At 46.4% G+C, this 21,966-nt stretch overlaps 1 protein-coding gene across 3 annotated transcripts in view; it reads left to right on the top strand.

Moving 5' to 3' along the window:
* The window catches only part of LOC144127937 (uncharacterized), a 46,610-nt gene extending 26,497 nt beyond the window's left edge, over nucleotides 1-20,113 (top strand). For 2 of the 3 annotated variants that reach the window (XM_077660950.1, XM_077660953.1), the window contains exons 8-9: nucleotides 16,614-16,788; nucleotides 19,536-20,113. In XM_077660950.1, coding sequence (XP_077517076.1) covers nucleotides 16,614-16,788; nucleotides 19,536-19,663 — 303 coding nt within the window. In that variant the 3' untranslated portion in view covers nucleotides 19,664-20,113. Of the gene's footprint in view, nucleotides 1-12,372; nucleotides 12,471-16,613; nucleotides 16,789-19,535 lie in introns of all 3 variants that reach the window. The other variant, XR_013313637.1, reaches the window with a different exon arrangement.
* The last annotated feature ends 1,853 nt before the right edge of the window (nucleotides 20,114-21,966 follow it).

Below are 21,966 nucleotides of genomic sequence, written 5' to 3'. Positions count from 1 at the left end.
CACGCTCTCGGGGAAGAGGTTTATGGTTTGTTTGATTATCCCAATTGTGTTTCGAATTTCAGAGACGTCATTCAAATCATTGATGGCAAGATTTAGTTTGTGACTTGCACAGTGGAAAAATAGCGCCTTCAGGAACTGTTTCTGTATTATTTTGTTCACTCCAGCTTCCTTTCCAGCCCTTGTAGAGCATCCATCGTACCCCTGTCCAACAAGGTTCGAAAGAATCAGCTCGGCATTCGTCAAAAGCTTCAAGATTCCAGCGGCGATGCAAGCGGAGTTTAATTGCTCCAGCTCTACATATCCCCAAAACTGCTCTCGAACGCACACTTCGGCTCCCGCCTTGTCAATAAAGCAAAGGCCTGTAGACATCTGCTCTTTTCTAGAAATATCTGCAGTTTCTTCAGCAAGAACAGAAAAAGCCAATGGTGTGTTAGCTTCGGCAACTGTCTGCTCTCGCAGGATATCGCCACACATTGTGATGATCTCGTTCTGGACGCGGACATAAGTACTCAGCATTGCCAGCAGAAGAAGCGAATTCTCCTGAAGTCGAGTATCTCCAGCTTCTACGCGATAGTCAAGGATATCATTGAAGACTCCGCTATCGGACTGCTTGCCGCGAATTGGCGAGTCATGCGTTGCGCAAGACAATGGTGGAAACTATTCGAAATAGTTTCTCACAATTCCTTTAATCTTGCTCGAGCAGTGGCCTGTTCAGCTGCTGAGCAAAGGGTAGAAGGCTCCCCACAGGAGAGGGCTCGGATGCCTTTTCAGGAAAGAGGGGTCTTGTATTTGGTCACAGTGTACGAACATACTGCACCGTGTATTTGGTTTTACTTTGTTTTGTGTTATTGGCCGGGAGCTGGGTTTGAGGCTGTAGTGTGGCGGCCGCTTCGAAAGCAGGATCTGCTCGTCGGTCCCCACGGCTCCCTGTTAAGTCGCTGACTCGCTGGTTATTAAGAGCGTCTTGGCGTTTGCCAGCGCCTGTTCTCGAAGAGTGCTGGCTGTTTTATGGCCGTCATTTCCCTGCTTTTGGCGTTTCATATGTTTTTACTCGTTCTCTCCGAAGCCTAGCTGCAGTATTCCTTTATACCTCTTTTCATTACAGTACGAAAAAAGCGCGGGGGCCTCCATTTTCGGCGTTTCTCTCGAACACGTTTTATCTATGAGAAAAAACGTTGTCTCCTTCCCTTTTCTGCGCCAAATCATACAGAAGACGCACTGCAGCCGTTTTCATGGCAGTGTGGCTCTCTGGGTGTTTACTCTGTATCAATTCGTCTGCAGTGCTTGACAATCGTTTTTATAACCAGAAAATGAAGCAAAGAACAGACTGCTACGAATTACATGGTTTCATTAATAAAAAAGCTTATTTAATTGACTATCCTTTTTTGATAGGTAGCCATACACAAAATTTAATTGTGGTTGCATTCATCTGGGACCAAAATAATTGTGGTACTATTTTAATTTGTTGAAATGGATCGCATAATGACAGTACTACCGGCCTCGGCTTTCAGTGCACTTCAAGCGTACAAGCTTTTTGAGGGGCGGATTTATATAGGCTTGGTTTGGGGGGCGTGGCGGTCGAAATTTCATCATTTCGGCAAGGAGTGTCTACAAGCAACTGTGACGGCACGATAAGGTGTCACACTTTTCTTACTACGTGTGGCGGTCTAGATTTTTTCCTAAATGTAGCCGGCAATTTATGAGAAACCGGAAGTTCGCGCGATAATATATTGCTTAGATCTCGAAGTTCAAGATAAAAAACCTCAAGCGTTCCTCTCAGAATTGTTCGTTATCTTCAGCCTGTCATTCTTTCACTGCCGTGCCATCACCAGCAAGATTACGTCATAGTGTGCAGAGTGCGAAGTTTGCTCGCAATCCTGAATGGCGCTTCTACGGATATGAGGAACCTGAGTGTGCTAATCAACTGTTCATGCTCTAGCGAAAAAAATTATTGTCCAAATTTTCAGGCGGGGGTGCAACCGCCCCTCTTGGCCTTCCATCCGGACGCCCATGAGTGCTCCTGAAGTCGAGTATCTCCAGCTTCTACCCGAAAGTCAAGGAGATCATTGAAGACTGTAGTGGTCGCCGCCTTGTGCTTGTTTGAGTTGTCACGCGATGGCGCTATGAGCGAGGGGGGCGGTGCCCCTCAGTGTGTATGTATACTGCCTGCGGGCATGAAAAAAGACTTCTTGTTTGGGCTTCCCATGTTGAGAGGCACGGTAATCACTTGTCTCTTCACTCGGTAGAGCAGAATATAGCGTCAGAAGTGGGATGTGGCCAACGCGGTGGTTATGGACGCGGCAGTCGGTACCGACGCCGAGCACTCCAAGGACAACGTCGTGCATGTCGGTACGCCCGGACTTCAACCCCCTCCACCGTTCACCTTCACAAGCCCAGGAGAGTGGCCAACATGGGTAATGACGTACGAAGACTATGCCTTCTCTGCCTGCCTGAATACAGCCACCGACGAGGTGCAGGTGCACACGCTTCTGTATTGTATGGGGCCTCAAGCACGCAGCGCCTTGTCGTCTTTGGGAGCCTCAACTCCGGAAACCCTCTCGTTTTCGGTTGTCAAGGGTAAGCTAGCGTCGCATTTCGTGCACCCCGTCAACGAGATTTACGAAAGCCGTCGGTTCCATCGCCGAACACAGCAGCAGGGCGAGTCAATCGACTTCTTCACGGCGCTTCGCAATCTCGTAAAACGTTGCGGATACAAAAGCCCCGAAATGGAAGGCAGCCTTGTTCGGGAGAAGTTTGACGTGGGATTGCGGGATGAAATATTATCTGACCAGTTGTGCCCCTGCACGAAACTCACGGCGGAAGAAGCACTGTGTCAAGCACGTCTGCATGAGGACGCTGAAAAAGAGCGTCTCTCCCGCACAAGCTCACGCGACAGCACAGCTTTCGATAGTCTGGACGTCGACGTGTCGCGACGCAAAAAGATAACGACGGCAGGCGCATCGTCATGCAGTGGCAAGCCAGCGCTGTGAAATGGGTCAGCTTGCGGTTATTGCGACCGCAGTATCCACCCGCGAAACGAATGCCCCACACACAAGGCTACGTGCCTTTTCTGCAGAAAGCAGGGTCATTTTGCAGAAGTTTGCAAGGCAAAGCACCGAAAAGAGCTGTTGGGTTCTATCGGTCTTCACACGCTCAGTACACATCGGGCAAGGTACACCGACCTACGCCTGAATGGCCACCTTGCAAAGTTCAAAATAGACTGAGCAGAGGTAACGGTAGTTTCACCTTCTTTCCCGGGATTGCCTCGCATGTTGGATGAAGCAGAAGCCGAGGTATCTGGTCCCGGAAATCATCGGTTTCGCGTGCTGGGAACTTTCCCTGCTACCCTAGAGTGGCGCAACAGAGTGACTGTCCAGACATTTTATGTGGTCAAGAATCAGACTACCCACCTTCTGGACTACCGGCAATCGAAGACTTGGGCGTCGTTCAGTTTTTGGACTCAATCGAGAGCGTTCCGTCAACCCAGGTCAATATCTTCGTGGACTGGGGAAAGTGCAAGAGGAATACCACATCCGCCTGTGTCCTGATGCTTGTCCCATTTCACTGAGCGTTCCAAGGCAAATACCCCTCCCTCTGCTGGACAGCGTGAAGAAGGAACTGGACAACATGGAAACCCATGGGGTCATCCGGAAAGTGGACACGCCAACCGCATGGTGTTCGGGCCTTGTCATTGTGCCGAAGCCGTCTGGGGGGTACACGCTCTGTGTCGACCTGACGAAGCTTAACAAGGTCATCCAGCGGGAGCGCTACGTCTTGCCAACAGTGGAAGGCATCTTAGGCCAACTTGGTGGGGCACAAGTCTTTTCCAAGCTCGACGCAAGGTCCAGCTTCCACCAAATCAAATTAAGTCGTGAGAGTGAAGAACCGACAACGTTTATCACTCCCTTTGGCCGCTACTGTTACAGGCGTCTTCCCGTCGTCGGCCTCGCGACAGCACCTGAATACTTCCAGCGCTTCATGTCAAGACTGCTAGAAGGCACTTCCGGAGTCGTCAATATGATCGACGATATTCTAGTTGTAATGGGACCGACAGGCGAAGCGCAGCGAAGAAGCGGACGAGTTCAAGCGGGACAACGAAGAAGCAGACGAAGTGCAGCTGGGTTTTTCGAACGACGCCTGTGAGTGTGCCCGTCGTGTCGCCGGTCAACCAAGACCAACCGACCTGTGCTTCAAATAAACGCCTTGACACTTGGTGGAGGTGCCTCGGTTCCCGTCCCGGTCCTCATCCTGGAACTTCGAAGTGGAACGCTCCTCGTCTCCGCCACCATGCCGGAAGGTCCGAGTGAACCATCGCAGCCCATCCCTGCCACCGTACTCTGTCACGGGGTGCAGCGCCAGCGTGACCCTTCTCCATTTAGTGGCACCGATGACCAAGACGTCGACGATTGGCTGGCCTCCTATGAGCGCATCAGCACTTACAATCGGTGGGACGATTCCGTGAAACTTAGCAACGTCCTCTTCTACCTAACGGACGTTGCCAACCTATGGTTTCACAACCATGAGGCCGATCTTCCCACCTGGTCGTCCTTTAAAACGAGCTTCGCCGACGTTTTCGGCCGCCCCGCCGTCCGGAAGCTTCGCGCCGAGCAACGTCTTCGTGCTCGATCTCAGCTCCCTTCCGAGACGTTCACAAGCTACATCGAGGACATCGTTGACCTGTGCAAGCGTGTCAACCCCTCCATGTCCGAAGGGGATAAAGTCAACCACATACTTAAAGGCATAGCCGATGACGCTTTCCAGATGCTGCTGGCGAAGAACCCCACCTCCGTCGCTACCGTCATCCAGCTGTGCCAAAGCTTCGACGAACTCCGCAAGCAACGCGCATCTACGCGGCAGTCCGGCGCGCCTGCGGGGGGTCTTGCTGGCTTGGCCCTTGGTGGCTCGTCTGCTGAGCAGTCCCTGTTCATGCAGCAGGTTAAAGACTTCATCCGCGAAGAGATCGCTCGCCAGCTTTCTCTGCTGCATCACATTCCCGACCCCGTCTGCCCTCCGCACGACCTGGCGCCATCTCTCACGCCCACTATCCGTCGTGCTATTCAGGAGCAGGTCGCTGCAGTTCTGCCATCCAGTCCCCCACCTCCTCCTGTGGCAGCGCCGCTCACCTATGCTGAAGCAATCACCGGTACACGGCGCTCGCCCACCTCTGCCGCCTACCCTAGCAGCCCGGCCTTTTATGCTCCACCGCCGTCTATACCCCCGCCGCAGGTCCCGGTTCGTCGACCCCGCCGAAACCCTACGAACCCCTGGCGTACCGAGGACAATCGACCGATATGCTATTCCTGCGGTCTTCCGGGCCATGTCGCACGCTTTTGCCGTCAGCGATCTCCTCGTTCTGGCGATTTCATGCGCAATTTCCGCTACGATTTTTCTGGGTTTTTTCGAACAACGCCTGTGAGTGTGCCCGTCGTGTCGCCGGTCAACCAAGACCAACCGACCTGTGCTTCAAATAAACGCCTTGACATAGTCTTCGGTAGGAACCAGCGTGAGCACGACTGACGCCTAGCTGACATTTTGGCTCGCCTAAATCAAACTAGGGTAACTCTCAATGAAAATAAGTGTTAGTTCCGAGTGTCTTCTGTCAAGTTCCTTGGAGTCGTGGATGTGCAAGGAATTTCGCTGGACCCAGATAAGATCAAGGCTATCAAGGATCTCCCGGCACCAGTCGATGTCAGTGGAGTTCGCCGGTTGCCTGGAATGGTCAACCATGTGGCTCGATTCATTTCAAACCTGTCTGATGTCACGACACCCATTCGTTTTCTCTTGAACAAGAACAGCACCTGGATTTGGGGTCACAGCCAAGAGGAAGCTTTCACTCGCATCAAGTCGTTGCTCAGCTCGGAAACGTGTATGGCAAAGTACCACCCGCATTACCAGACTGTAGTATCAGCTGATGCAAGCTCTCACAGTCTGGGGGCTGTCTTGTTCCAAGATCAGCCTTCGGGACTTCAACGTGTTGTGGCCTACGCTTCTGGATCCCTCACTCCTACAGAGGGACGCTACAGCCAGACGGAAAAGGAGTCTCGGGCAGTCACGTGGGCCGTGGCTAGGTTTGACTAGTACCTTCGTGGTCTAAGCTTTGAGGTCGAGACGGATCATCTTCCTCTCATGGGTAAAGATACCGGGTCACGGATAAAGATAAGTGCTATCAGCTGATGTTATTGGTAAGCGAAGACCATCCTATGAGATGGCTTGAAAAGCTGTGATTTGTAATTGTTCTTCAATAAAACACCCTTCATGCCTTGCACCCGACAGGTCTTACTGTGAAAGATGTCATTCGAAGGCCTACTGAAACAGGGTCAAAAGTCCACATCTACAGTTTTCAGAAAGTGCGAAAGAAGTGGCGTTGTGTCCTGGCGCTTGAAAACATGAACAAGTTCCCTCAAGAGCAACAAAACTACTTGGCAATCTAAGCCAAAACCACAAAAAAAAACGTGGAAACCAGGTCGTGAAGGACTAGCCGTAAATGATGTAGCGAACAGTCTGGATCCAGATTTAACCCACCGGGCAAATTCTCATTCCTACTGCATGCCCATGCCTAGCAACTATGATTAAAGAGTAGAACATATTAGTCTGCAGCACAGAAAATACCCTCCACCTAAAAAAAAAAAACTCGCTCCTCCGATGCCTGAAGAATTCAGAAGAACCAAAAGTCCCTGGCGGAACCTGCTGCATCATCGGATCACCTCCTGTAAGCCTGCTTGGAAGACCTACAACAGACTTCCGAGAACTTAACTTTGGCTGCATCCACGAACTACCCTACAGAACAGCGAGCGATCTAGGCAAAAGCACACCAGAACGAGCCCTGATCATTTCGCCTACAACTGTGTAGTAGCCTCTGTCGCTTTTCTGTTTTTCAGAACCTATTTCTTGAAAACTTGGATTGCTCATTATTCAATATGGGTGAAAAAGTGCCATCCATAATGAAGGAACTTGGGATAGATACGAATGCATGTCTGAATGCATGTCTTTGAAGGCAGAAAAGAACAGATGCCACACGCACTGTCTGATATGAAAAAAGAGCTGACAAAGCTCAAACAGTATAGCAGGAACAACAACATAGAAATCAAGGGCATCCCACAAGAACCAAACAAATCGCTTGAGGAAATTGTGAAGAAAATTGCTGACAACATCGAGCAGAAAGTTGCCCAATCTGACATCGACACGATGCACCGCTTGCCCACAAAAGATGAAGAAAAAACAAACATTGTCGTCACATTCGTGTCGCGAGCAAAAAGTAACCACGTCTTGCAGGCAGCAAAAAAGAAAGGGTTTGCGGCCAATCAAATCAAGTGGTCTTATGAAGAATCAGTATTTATCATTGAACACCGGTGCCCCGAATATAAGATCCTGCTGGGCATGGCTGTCGTGAAGGAGGAAAAGAACTGGAAGTTTATGTGGGTAGCCCATTAGAAACTCCTGTCCAGAAAAGCAGAAAACTTCGCCACACCCCCTGACCTCTCCAGGTTTGTATGATTCCGTGACACTGTGCACCACTGAACCGAGATCATTTCAACAAAATGTTCGGTGCAACAACCGCTGCCACCACCAGGCCTAGTAATTTAGGATTGTTGTACAGTAATATTTATATTATCAACAGAAATCCTGACTCATTATTAGCAATAATAATTAGAAGGAATGTTCAATACAACTTTAGTGCAGTCAGAAACTTGGCTCAAAGAAAATGAATTCCTGAACATACCTAATTATAATTTTGTGTTGCTTGCAAGAAAGCATGGTAGGAGAGGCAGAGGTGTGGCACTGTACATATCAACATTGGCATACAAAAAAAAAGGCCGCCACCGTCTGGAAGACGTTAAGTAACGAGCGTTAGCTGTTCGGTTTACTAGACGAAGAAAGCGAAGAAGAACGCGCCCGTTGTCCAGTTACACCTTTTCAAGATACGTCCCAAACGGAACTTGTTTCGTTTGGGGGGTCAAGGTGGGCCTAAAATTCGGCTTGCGGCGCGATATGGTAACGCTTTAATTAGTAATTGCATGTATAGAATGTTTACCTATTATTTATTTGTGGTTTTATTTCTATACCACAACCCATAGGCTTTTATTTTCCTACCAAATTCGGTACACAGCTGTGCCCCGATCGGTGCCCCTTGTTGTCAGAGTATATATATATATATATATATATATATATATATATATATATATATATATATATATATATATATATATATATATATATATATATAGCGGAACGAATGTATACACATATAGCGGTCCCGTAACGGGACAGTTTTCCTCCCGTTGTAGGATATTTTTTGCGGGTAAGGCGGGAAAGGGATGAGAGGGCACAACCAAATTTAATGGCCGCCGTCTTGAATTCGAGTAACCAAAGCTATGCCGCCATTTCGACCCCTGACGTCATTCTCACATAGTTCCACCCCTATCCACCATATTGCAATGAGACGTCATCATTGGCACGCGGCAGGTGGTTGTTTCTACAATACTATTGTAGATGGCGCTACAAGTCTCCATGCGAGATATGTTGTTTTCTAGTTGCTGCCACAGACGGCGCTCTGATCTCAGGGTGGTAGCAGACCCCATGGAATCTCGAAACGTGATGAGTAAGAGCTAACGCTCTTAAAAATAGTATGGGGCAGAGTAACAAGGGTAGGAGAATATGACGTGCTATTTGTTGAACTACAAGACAGCGTCACAATTCGAGTAATATACCGACCGCGGGATTCACGACTACCAGCATTTTTGAAAAAAAAAAATCGAAGAAATCCTAGATTTTTCGAATTCACAATGAAGGGTTAGAATAGCTGGCGATTTTAATATTAACGTAGGCGATCAAGCAAGCATTGAGTATCAGAACTTGCTGTTAAGCCCCAACTCGATGGACACATCCTATGCGTACCGGCGGAGCGCCTACACGAACCACCGCACGGGCGTAGGCTGGATCCTGTCTGCGCAAAGCGCGACGTGCGCGCAGGCGCGAGCAGTGCGCAGATATCTGTACATGTCAGATATCCGCGCCTGAGCGCGTCGACCGCGGGGCTCTGGGAGGGGGGGTGGGGGGGGGGACTCTTTTTTTCATAGCATGAAGCTCTTTCAGGTTCCTGGAACTTTTCTTCGCGGTTTAAGTTGTCCTTTCAGCGCCCCCCAAATCCCCTTTCTTCACGCCTGAAATTCCTTGTGTGTATGAGTTTTTGGTCTTTATCCTATGGCTTAAAAAATTACATAGTCCAACAGAATCAGCCCTACATTCTCCTCTACCATTATCGACCATGCTAGCTCTTTCCATTTTTGAAGACAATTTAGTAAAACAGGTGTAACAGCAGTCTGTAGCTGACTATATTTTCTTATCTTCATATTCATACACCCCACTGCTCCACACGTGGCTAACACTACCACCAGCAATACACTAACATGGGATTACCAAAAAGCCAGAGCGTTTCTTCAAGAGAAAAACTTTTCAAAAGCGTATGACGATGATGGTTCATATAGCATATGAATAATTTCTGTCGATGGTAAAATCAAGCTGCATTAGCGTGAACTGCAATACTCTGAGATCAGAGTATTTTATTCTGACCTGGCCTTGTATGACTGATTCAATACTACGAGTAATTAAAAATAAAGAACACTGGCATAGTAAGGTGAAGCAAAATAGAAATAACCTTTACTGTAAGGAGCAATACAGAACTGCTCGAAACCTATCACTCTCACTAAGTCATAAATGGGAAAAAATTGGCAGTGGCTTAGCTCGGCTATGCCAGGATATACGTAGCGAAAGCTAAGCCATAGCTTAGTTAGCCTTGGTTTATCTTGATTGCAAGTCCAGGTTAGTTTGGTTGTCTGGCTAGTTGTTGTCACGCGGTTCGTCGCGCGGTTGGTCACGTGGTTGGTCACCCGGTGCGGTGCGACCACGGTGGGAATGCAAGCACGGTAAAACTGCGAGTTCGTGGCCAATGTAGCTTTCGCTACAAAAACGATACTACGACACACTAATCTCAAAAGCAAAAGGTGCCTCCAAAGAGATATAGCATATTATCAGCTCTGTTATAAGATCATCGCCCCAACAAGTGGTTTTACCAGGCCTTAAAACTGATCACGCACACCTGGCTGAAACATTTAGCGACTTCTTTTTTCAAATAGGCAACCAGTTTTCGTCTCTTCTTAATGTTTCATGCGATATGTCTTCCAACTGCGCAAACTAATACGTTCATATTTAAAGAAATAACAGCGCAGAAAATAATTGATTTCACTTGCAAAATTAGTGCAAATAATGCTATGGGTTATGATGAAATATCAGTAAACTTACTGAAGGAAAATATTGATATTCTATGTGATGTTTTAGAAAAGACCTTCAATCAATTATTCTTAACAGGGGTTTACACAGTACAGCTCCAAATTGGGAGGGTGACACCTGCGTACAAAGGTGACCCGAATGCTGTAGTGAATTACAGACCAATTTCTTTATTATCATGCATCAGGGCACTTTTTGAAAAGGTAATAGCCAAATGAACAGTGGAATTTATATAGAAATATGATTTACTTGCGTCCAATTAACTTGGCTTCCGTAAAGATCTTTCCACCGCTACAGCAGTACTTTCGGTGGCAGAAATCGTTAACAGTGCATTAAATAATAACCATGTTGCTTTGGGAATATTCGTAGCCATAAAAAAACTTTAGACTTAGTAGACCATAACCTTTTGTTAATGAAATTATAATGCTGTGGTTTTTATGGGCGTGCCAATAATTTCTTCAAAAGTTATTTGACTAATCATACTCAATATGTAAAATAAATGGCCATCAGTCTGCACTAAAAAAATAAGCTGAGTGCCACAGGTTCTTGGGCCTATACTTTTCTCTATATTTATTATCACCTACCCTAGTTCCCTTCAGTGTGCACAGCCAGTTTTATATGCCTGCCCTAATTCCCTTCAGTGTGCACATCCTGTTTTATATGCCGATGACACAGCTCTTGTTTTAACATATAGATAACTAAAAGAAACCAAAAGAATTGCAGATAATGAACTTGAGAACACAATAGTAGTATAGTTTAGAAACAACAAGCTATTGCTTAGCATTAAAAAAACTTCAAGTTTATATTTTTCCCCTCTAGCAGAAAACGGGCCTAAAACATGTGCACTGCATGTCGGATCAAGTACAGACTTACAAATATTTAGGAATAACCTAAGACGATTCTCCAAATTGGGCTCCTCACATGAAAACACTCTGCAAGAAGTTACCCTTTGCTTATGCCACAATAATTAAAGTAAGAAAGCATTTTAGCAGTGATACATTGCACGTGATTTAATTCAGTGCATTTCATTGTCATCTAGAATACTGTATCCATTCATGGTGTTTCACTTATGCATCCACTTCACTCCGCTCATTACTCTCCAAAAAAGAGCATTAAGGATAATAGCGTCGGTACCATGGCATTCATCATCAGAACCACTTACAGTAACCTTAACATCATGCCTTTCCATTTGATTCGCGATTACAAGACTGCACTTCTAGTGAAGAGCATTTTAAACACAAATAAACCTTACAATTCTATCTTGTTGCTACTTTCAAGTAACACTAGACACGCCAATAACAATAACCTCAATCTACCTTTAACATACAATGTATACAGATGACAAACGGTATCATTTGTCAGCACTAAAGTATGGAACGTCATTCCATCCAGCATCAAACACCTTACCAACATAGCACCCGCTCTAAAATGACACACGAACAGTACACTTCACCCTACTAGTGAAATATTCATATGTTGCAGGCATGATAAACTGCCTGGATATGTTGCATTTTGATAACGTATCCATTACTAGCCATTGGCTAAGGATCTAGATGCCTCCACCAATGTAAACATTATATATTTTTCTGTGCAATAAATGTGTGTGTGTGTGTGTGGGTGTGCGTGTGCGTGCATGCGTGCATGTGTGTGTGCATGCGTGCGCGTGTGTGGAGGAAAATTGAGACATTTTCCCTGTGGCTTGTTGATCTTGCGCAGGATTACCTAATATCAAAACATATGGCCTTGTCATGGAGCTTGCCCTATGCTCTACCATATGTTGTGGGAATGCACGGCTAAGTCAAAACTCTTAATAGTGCTTAACCCTTCATATAAGCGGTGGCAGTTGGCCCTAAACAGTGAGACTCTGGATTGTCAATTAAAGTTGATTGAGCAGATCCATCAGTCGATGAAAGCCAGTGGCTCTCTGGACTACAGGTGCCACTCAGATGGCTCGATCAACTTTCCTGGTTTACTACAAACATTTTATTTCTCCCTCTCTCTAGAGTGAGTAATGTTGAGTAATGTTTTGGAACACTTGGCTGGCTATTACTGCATTGTCCATGTTGGTGCCTTCATTGTTCGCTCCAGAACAAGGCGAAGGCTGGAACAGCACCTGTTACAACTGCTCGATTCTTCAAGAAGAGCAAAGCTCAGAATCAACCTTACGAAAAGGAATTCTTCATGAGGTCAGTGGTTTTTCTCAGTGAATTGTTTGTCCAAAAACCAGGAGTACTGAGAGAGCGAGTTTAAAGAATAACAATCTTAAAAGAGCCGCAAGATTCTGTTGGAGCTGCTAGTAGTATTTCATGATTTAGCCTAGGTGGAACTGAAAACTTTGCCCCGTCACACGGCACTCTTTGAATGCCTTTTTAGAAAAGGGGCGTGTTTGTACTAAAGGAGCAGTGACACAGCTTCACAGTGTAGCCAAAAGGAGAGACAGTTGTTGAGCTTAAGTGCCTGTTGCTGTGCACAACGTGGCTGAAATGAGGGCTTTAAAATTTAAGTTGGGTATTTTATGCATGTATTGGGCTTAGAAAGTTATGTTCACCTTTCTTCCTTCATAAAAAAAAAAACTACCACCAGCTTCTCTAACCACCACCATGAGTACTTGATGTTGCTGCAGCAGTTTTGCTGTGTTGACATCCGCGCATAAAATATAAACCGCTGCCGAAAAATTCAAGTGAAACAAAGCTTACTTCTATTTATAAGATGTTTTCTAAGTTTATTAGTGGCTTAGGTTTTTTTTTTTGCTTCTACTTTTCTACTCTGATGGCGCTGTGTTTGCAACCACTCGGAGGCTGCTCCATGCTGCTCTTTTAGGGTACAAAGGTCCCGAATGGTGGCTTCGCCTCCAAGGCCCTTAGCTACAAAGGCACACAGTGTGCCTTTGAGCATAAGGACTTGATTCTCTAAGGCATTTGCGGTGCCGTGTTATGGATTATAAAGACCATGTGCTTGACTTCAAGGGAGCTGAGGAAGGCACTTGCATTTCCTCCTTCACCCTCGCCTTTGAATCCTTTGACCTTCTTTGCCCTCACCATCACTTCTACATTCCTCCCTCACCCTCACAACCAGCAGTTTTAACATTACAGTTATTTTTTGTTATTGCCAACATGTGTCAAATGCTACGGGCCGCACCAGGTGCAAACTATCATTGCGTCCGCTTTAGGCTATGTCGAGCCACATGGATCTTTCATGCACTCTGAAGTTCACAGTAGCCAGGAATGTTTACAGAAAATAACGGAGGGATTACACTCATGCTTTAGCCGTTACTTGCAATAGCCGAGTCGGCCTCATACTTCTTGCAGCAGCGGCAGAAATGAACAATGCCGGGATAATCAGGGCCATGAAAAATGCATAATTCTTCTCACCACAGCTTTACAGCCAATCAATAGCGAGTACCAGGAGAGGTTCAGCCAGCAAATTCTCCCGGCTGCTGGTAGAATAGACTTCCATAATTAATCAGGCCAACCTGCCCACCACTGCACACTTATAACTTGGGGTGGGGGGACCTTTTTTTTTTCCTCACGTGCAGGAAAAAAATATTCTGATTGCTGATTGGCAATGGGGATTATGCTTGATTAGCCGCTGACCGAAGTCATGGGGTGCGCATGGCAGATAGGACTGCAAAACGTCTTACTCAGAATCAAAGTGCAACAAAACTATCACAGAGCTTAATAGTAACAACGTGAAGTTTGCACGACTGAGGAATTAATGTTACACAGATAAGACAAAAGATGGAGCTTGGGGAAATTAACACACTGGTAATACCAGCATAATTACCCGCTGACTACTTATTGTGGCAATGCAGCAGAGAGGCTAGACAGGAAATGAAAGGAGACGGGCCTTTGTCCCCGGGCTGTGGGGAGTGGGCTGCTCAACCCTAGTGACCCCACACTGGCTCTCCGACTTCCCCCTTCACCTCTCCGCACCACTAGCCTGAACAACAACAACTCACTCCCCACCTCACGGGGACAGAGGGCCACCTCTGTCCCTTTCCTGCCTTTGCGGCATTGCCAAGAAAAGTTATCCACGAGTATAGTGAACATCCTGCGGCATGTGAAGAATCGTTCATGTGGGTTGAACACAACAGTCTTCTAAAGAAAGCGTTTGTACCCTCCCCTTTAGAATACAATTCTTGTCTAAAGGGGGCTAAAGCCTCGTCAGGCTTTCTAGTCTTTAGCCTTATGACAACCATATGGATTCATCCATATTGCTTCCTGCAAATGAAAGCTTTATTTCGATTTCAGTTGTTTTCCTGCATCCCCGCATGTTCTGGAATTCTGAGGCGCCTCGGATGGGAAACTCACCACCTCTGTCATCCCTTACTGCTGCCCTCACAAATTTTTCTGCGCTCCTCTCTTACCCTCACCTCACAGGGGTGAAGCCTTCATAAGGTTAGAATGAGGATGCCCTCATGAGGGCTCGTCCTTGTGAGGGTGCCCATGTCTGGTCAGGAATGTGGAGATGTATTACCAGGAACTCTGTAAGGGCAAATAGATACTTGCCAAAGGAAAAAATAAAAGCAAATAAAACTGTTAGGACTCATGGAGGTTATTCTTTGTCCACTAGCAAGAGAAAAAAATATTGCTGCTTATGCACAAGAATTCAATTGAACATTTAGATGTGATTCTGATAGTAATGATAGCATCAGCTTGCCAATGTTTGCTGTGAGCTGCTTTCATGCTGCCTGGTTGAGGGTGTTTTGTACTGTTGCTTGTCCATTGTTCATGCTCCATTATTCATTGTTTTGCTCGGCCCCCAATAAACGCCAAGAGCCAACCTTAATGAGTGAGGATGACTAAAGTGAAAATGTCAGGCACACTTCACTTGAATTTCGTCTTAGATCTCAGCCGTCAGTGACGTTAGCTAAGAGTCAACAACTTCATTGGTTGATATTAAGGATGTATTGCCAGGAAAAAAAAACAGTCGGACATCCTTGCGAGTATATAACACTTGCTTTGTTTCTAGTCTCTTCAGATTCGTTTTGATATTTCAGTTTGTCTGTCCTGCTCAGCACCAGTTTGTTGCTAAAATGGATTTGAGCTGAACTTTTACTACATTTTCACATGTCCAGCGAAAGAATTTGTTCAGGTATTTTCGGTTCCCTGGTCAGAGCAGACAGTTTTATACTTTCACATTGCATGGTGCAAGTGGTGTAGCAGTATCTCGGGGAAGCAGTGGGATTCATACTGAACTTTCCATTTTGAACTGGTGTTGTAGCACTAAAGAACCTATGCAAGGATTACTTAGATGGATGACTGAATATTTATGTACTTGGTGTGCTGTCAGGGCTGTAGTGGCATTAGCGGAGAGCTGTTACAAAAACGAAGCAAATGTATGGCTACCTATATATGGAAAAGTTGATAGTATCGTAGTCAATGTGACTGCTGGTCTTATCAGGTATTCACGAGCAGGTGGCTGTCTAGGGTGGTTACTGCTGGTGCAGAGAGCCGATTCTATCCTGCTGATCTATGGGTTAGAATTGACTGAAAGGAAGCGTTTGTTCTCCAGGATGGAGTATTGAGCTCGTAAATGTGATCTGTATGAAAATAAATGTGACGCGTAGGATATTTGAGTTGAGTGCACAAATATAAATGAATAAATATTTTATAAAGGTCACTGCGTGGATGATCTTGCAGGGGGTGTGGAGATGGCAGATAAAAGTTGGACGTCGTCTAGGATGTACTGGCTATTATGGTATAATCGGAGGGTATGAAATGAATTTGCTGTGCAGCATTTCTAATTAGTGAATCCAGGTAGTTTTGATTAACGTCCCGAACAGATGTGTCACAATCAAACCTGGGACGTAATGATAATTTTAACAGTTATGTGAAGGATTAAGGTGGTAGGTGGAGTTACTCCGAATTTATTCCAGCATGCCATTAGCGTTGTTGGTTAGGCAAATATGAATGTCCTGAGGGAGGTTAGTTGTGATATGTACACCACAGTATTTATTGGATGTGACAGATTGTACGGGTTCGCAATCAAGAATGTGGAACGAATAAAATTTAAAAGAAAATTTGAACTTCTAAACGGACAATTGGAACATACTTTCTGGATTGCCCTCTTGTGTTCAGTTTTTGAAATCCTACTTTAAAATACAGCTCATTCGAGCCTGTGTGAAGTCCGGCAGCTGCAGTGCCCCTTACTGGTCACTTATGTATGGGGTGAAGGTGAAGTAGACATGGCATTAGTGTTGGCTTCCCCTTTGTGCACGATCATTGCAGTGTCCTCGTGATTTGCACTCAGAAGGGCCAGGGTGCACTGTGGGATGCCGAGTGAGGTGTGTGGTCGCCTCATTTCCCTCTCCCTGTCCACCTCTGCAGGGAGGTGAGAAGCTCCTGGAGGCGGTGGCCCGCAGGCGCCTGCCCACCCTGGTGGCAATCAGCGAGAATGACAGGCTGCTTACCTACGAAGCACTGATGGGTGTCTGCACTGTGCTGGGAGCTTCCACTGGGGACGTGTGGCACTATGACCGTGACAGCCAGCTTGTGACTCCCGGTCAGTCACTTGGACCATGTCCCGTTACTTGCTTGACCCGCATTGCTTCAGCCCAATCTGTATTATAGCAACAAGAAATAGTGCCACTTTGGATAGTGGCATTTCTTGCAACTATGCATATATTGATATTTTGTCTGGTGTAAGTGGGCCACTATGTATTACATGAAAATTTAACATTGCAAGCTGATGAGTATGTAAGTTGTTTTAACAACACTGCATCTGCACCAGTAGATGTGAATGCTCCAATCTCTGTTGTAAACAGAGGCAGTCTAAAATTAAAAAAAGACTTAAAACATAAACGATAAAGGGCAACAAGTAGTTTTTTTTTAAGTTTTTCCTTTTGTATAGCCTGTAAATCTTGGGGAAAAATTGGTGATGGTTTAGCTCTGGTTAAACCTGGAGTGACCCGATAGTTACAGCTGGCCGAGTGGACTTACTCAGTTGAATTGCAAAGTCAGTGTTTCGCCGCTCCGTTTCGCTGGGCGTTCCTTTTTCATCTTCGTCTCACTTGACACGGCGCATGCGCCCAGCTGTGGCGCTCGGTTTCGCCAGTGCAGCTGCTCCGCACTACGTGGCTGGTCACGTGACCAACCATGTGACGAACCACGTGATCAGCCACGGCGTCGCACCGCCGGCAGCTGCTCCACACCACGTGACCAACCACGTGATAGCGTGGTGGCGCCGCCACGCTGAAGGCTCGAAATGCTACCATAATGTAGCTATCGCTACAAAAGCCCTTAAATGCATAGCTGAAAAATTCTTGGGGGCTTTGTTAAGTACAGGTTAAAATAGTTACCTGTTCCGGTTTTTCGGAACCAACTTGGCTCAGGATTTGTTGGACTCTCGTCAATTTATGTTCAGATTACAGTAAGATTCATATAAATAACTGGCGCTCGCCTGAATTAACATGTTATTTTGTTCCGCATATGGAGCTGCATAAGCTGTGGTGCACATTCTATACAAAGGCTGTTGATGTACTTTTGATCTCTTGGGTGTCAGTGTTGCTTAAAGGGTCAAGGACAGAGGCTGTATCTCACCTATCTGTGTTTCTAATGCGGCATCACAGTTGACATTGCCTGTTGTTTTAAACACTGAAAGTACAAGAGGCCTCGTAAAAGGCTGTGTTAAGTTGAAACAGTGCTAAAACGAGTGCAAGCAAAGAAGGAAGTGCGTATGGCACAGACATACACAGAATTTCAGCTTCATATTGGAAAGCAGACACTTCCAAATTTATAGCAAGCCCTGCGATGGCAGGTGCTGCCACCAGTGGCGCTTGTGTGACCCAGGTTTCTGTTCTCAGGTGACCAATCATTAATTTATCTGCCACCTGCCACGGTGTGCAGTTTGCTCGCAATCCAATGGGCAGGTTGTGATGATGCCACAACGTTACGTGACCTAGCTAGGTGCCTCCTAGGTTGCTTATCTGGGGATTTTTCTTGAATTTTTCGCTCACGGCCAGTGACGCTGACGCTGGATATTCTGCGGCACGAGCTACATTAATACTTGTTCAGTCAACCCAGGAGAACAAACTAATGTGGCAGGTCATTAATGTATGAGCCATGTCTTTGCAAGTGTAATCCACTTATAATGATACTGGATATAACAATGTATCACTTATAACAATCAAATTCTTTAGATTTATCAATTATCCCATTTCCCCTATGTTGAAATCCAGCGTATACAGATACAATTACCGGCGAAATAATGTATGGATACAATAGGATTCTGGCTGCGCAGATAGTGTTTACCACCAAAATTTGTCTTAAAGTTTGATAAAAAATAAAATAATTTGAAGCGAATGAGGTAAAAGCTCCCGGAACAGACCGGCGTGGTGAAATCCCTGAGGGTTCCTTGCCTACGGTCTTGGGAATAAAGCTCTATGGTCATCATAATCGCTGGAGGGAGGAGCTTGCTTGGCCGCTGCCCCGCAACACTGTCTCACACAAACGTAGTCTTCCCCGAGATGGTTGAGAATTCACTTTTGAAGCGATAGCTTCACTACGCCATGTAAAGCCAAGGTCACCACGTGCTGAGCTCAGGTGCGCCACGTGTGACGTCAGAGTTGCGCCGTCGCTGCTGCCGACTCCGCAGCCTCGCTGAGCGCGTCGCGCATGAGCATCAGCTATAGGTGTGCTGCGCATGCGCAGCTGGGCAACAGATGCACGTCATTGCTTGGCCACATTATAAACAGAGGGTGCGAAGCGCTTGTTCTTCGAGGAGAGGGTGGATTCTTGGCCCTACGGAGCTGGGATCTAGGAGCTCGCACCAATGTGGTGAGGGCTCCTTGTCACCTGAGTTGAATTAAGTGTGTGTTCCTTCCGGAGTCATACAAAAGACACAACTGTATTTACACACGGGCTCTTACTTTGATGTTGCCTCCATTTCCGACTTTCTCAAGTGAAGACTAAAAGCATGTTGCCCTGTAGTTGATTAGCTGAAAAAGCAACTGTTTAATTTTGTCTGCTTCATCACAGCTAAACGGACAGTCAAAAGGAACGAAGGTCTTATGCCAGTTTGTTGCAAAAAAAAGCACAGTTAAATTTCTGAAAAGAGGTTTCTACTTTAAACAGCAAGAAATAGAAATCCATGTGAAGAAGCTGCACTAATTTCTTCATGTGAGACTTATCCTTGCATAAGCCCCAGCATTCGAGGCTACTCTCTCTGCCCCTGCTAGTTCGGAGACGTAAGCTGTTTGTATATTGAAGTATGTTCAAGTGTACCTCTGCCTTGCTCATCTCTCTCTTCAGGCACGGCTGGCAGCTGGCTGAAGGTACTCAGCTTCAAGCAGGGCTCTCACTACCCCTTTGTCCGACACCCTGATGTCTGCGCCGACGAGATCGTGCTGCTGCTGCAGAAAATTGGTGCCCTGCGATGACAAGTGCTGCCTGAAGTTGACGACCGGTTGGCTGCGGCGGCAACAATTTCAGTCTAGCATGTCTTGAAGCCGAGAAGTGCTCAAACAAGCTATCTGTGGGACGCTGCAAGCACTTGCAAGTTTTTTACAGACCTCCTTATGTCTGAGAGGAGCTTTCAGCATGCAGAAAACGTTGCTTGGCTTTGCGGCACAACTTGGTAGAATAAGAGTGAAATTCCAGACTCTACAGTGACATTGTGATTGCGTCCAGAGCGGCTGCATGTTTAGTGCCATTGCATCAATCCTTGAGCCCTACTTTCAAATGTGACCATCAGTTGTCACCTTAGAGGCCGATACGCTGCCCTTTCGTGGCTTTCCACATGAATCACTGTCGTGTGCTCAGCATTTCAGGGCAGTTTTCTGTATTGCAGCCTTGCTTCTTTGTAGTCAAGGCTCGTGCAGAATGTCGCACTGCTTGTTAGAAGTGCTCTCAGCCGCGGAAATTACATCTTGCTTTAGCGAGCAGTCCTCTGCATTGTGATTTTTTGCTCATGGCTGGAATTGGAAAACACGAGACGAACGGCGTTACTTCTGTGCTTTATTGAATGCAAGTGATGTTCATCAGATATAGTTTATTTAAAAGAAACACATTTCAATTTTATTTACAGAAATAAATGCTCTTTATAGATGTTTCCACTCACTGGTTTGTTTCATCGTCAACTGATTGGAGGACACACTCCCTTTCCCTGACACTGTGAACAAAGAGAAAAAGGAGGAGCCCACCTGTACCACTGCCCCTGCTACCTGCCTTAATTGCTGCTACCTCCATATTTTCATATTGAAGTTAATTGTCTGTAACCACATTTTACTGCACCTTTATTTTGTTCATTACCAACATCTTTATTGAATCTGTCTTCCATTTCATCGTAATGACTGGATTTCAGTGCGTAGACCTGGGCAACCTTTAACCTGTACCTCATATCAGTGGCATCGCTATAAGATGAATGGCACCTGGTGCGGTTGCTTGGCGAGTCACCCTCTTTTCATATTGTCACGTAGTGGTATGTAGTGGTGCAGGCAGACCAGACAGTGAAGAAGGCAGCAAAAAGTTGCTCTAAAAGTTTTAAAAAAGAAATTGGCGGTGGTTTAGCTCGGGTTAAACCTGCAGTGATGCGATTGCTACAGCTGGCCGAGTGGAACCTGCTCAGCAGCTGCTCCGCATCACGTGACCAGCCACGGCGCCACGCGAACCACGTGACCAACCACGCTGAAGGCTCGAAATGCTACCGTAATGTAGCTATCACTACAAAAAGCTTTATTGAAGTGACCTGCAGCCACAATGTATTTAATTCTTCGGCGGCGGCGAATGCAACAAGCGTGCTCGGTGGTTGTCGAACAGAATGCCTGCAGTTCTTGGCCGCTCTGAGATAAGGAGCCAAAATAAGCAACTACAACAATCCGGAAAAGTGTGCAAGCAGTTTTTGGGGCCATGATCAATCGAGATAAGTGGTCGCATCTCGCGTCACAAACTAGGGTGCCCCAATGGCGCTGGCATCGAGGCACCCTATCACAAAGCTGCCTGCCGGCGGCTTTGAGCATGAATGAACAAACTGACAAACTGCAAAGATATGCGCGGCATTACTCCCCTCTGAAAAATGCATTGGTTTGATGCTTTGCAACAAAAAAGAAAGCAAAATAACGGAGAGGAAACACAGATGAGAAAAAACACGGACTGCAAATACAGACCGTTTGTTAGCACGACGTGCACAACTAGTGGGCGTGGACGGCACCGCTGTGATGCTGTCGCTCCGTCGGGTGACACTTAATCGGAAGTCAAGTTCAAGTCGACGAATGGTCATGTATGGGCCGAAGTAGCTGCGCAGAAGCTTCTCACTAAGTCCGCGGAGGCATATGGGTGTCCACACCCATACACGGTCGCCCTTCTTGGATTCCGCGTTACGTCGGCGTCGGGCGTCGGCCCGCTGTTGATTTTTGATCTGCAACCGGGCAAGTCGTCGGGCTTCTGCGCGCTGAATGTTGGCAGCAACGTCAATGTTGTCTTCGTCTGTGACGTTCGGGAGCATGGCGTCGAGCATGCACGTGGCGGTTGCCTCCCTGCCATGGACGAGCCTAAACAGTGTCGTATCTGGGAGGTCTCTTGCACTGCGGTATTGTAGCAAAGACGACGTAAGGGAAAATGGCATCCCACGTATTGTGTTCGGCATCGACATACATATTTATTTATACAAAATACCCCTAAAGGCCCTCAATTTGAGGGTATTACATAGGGGGGGGGGCGGTACAGGCAAGTAATCAAAAGGAAT

This window comes from Amblyomma americanum, chromosome 4, assembly GCF_052857255.1.
Source record: "Amblyomma americanum isolate KBUSLIRL-KWMA chromosome 4, ASM5285725v1, whole genome shotgun sequence".
NCBI classification, from domain to species: Eukaryota; Metazoa; Arthropoda; class Arachnida; order Ixodida; family Ixodidae; genus Amblyomma; species Amblyomma americanum.
This window is presented reverse-complemented; position numbering and strand designations above follow the sequence as displayed.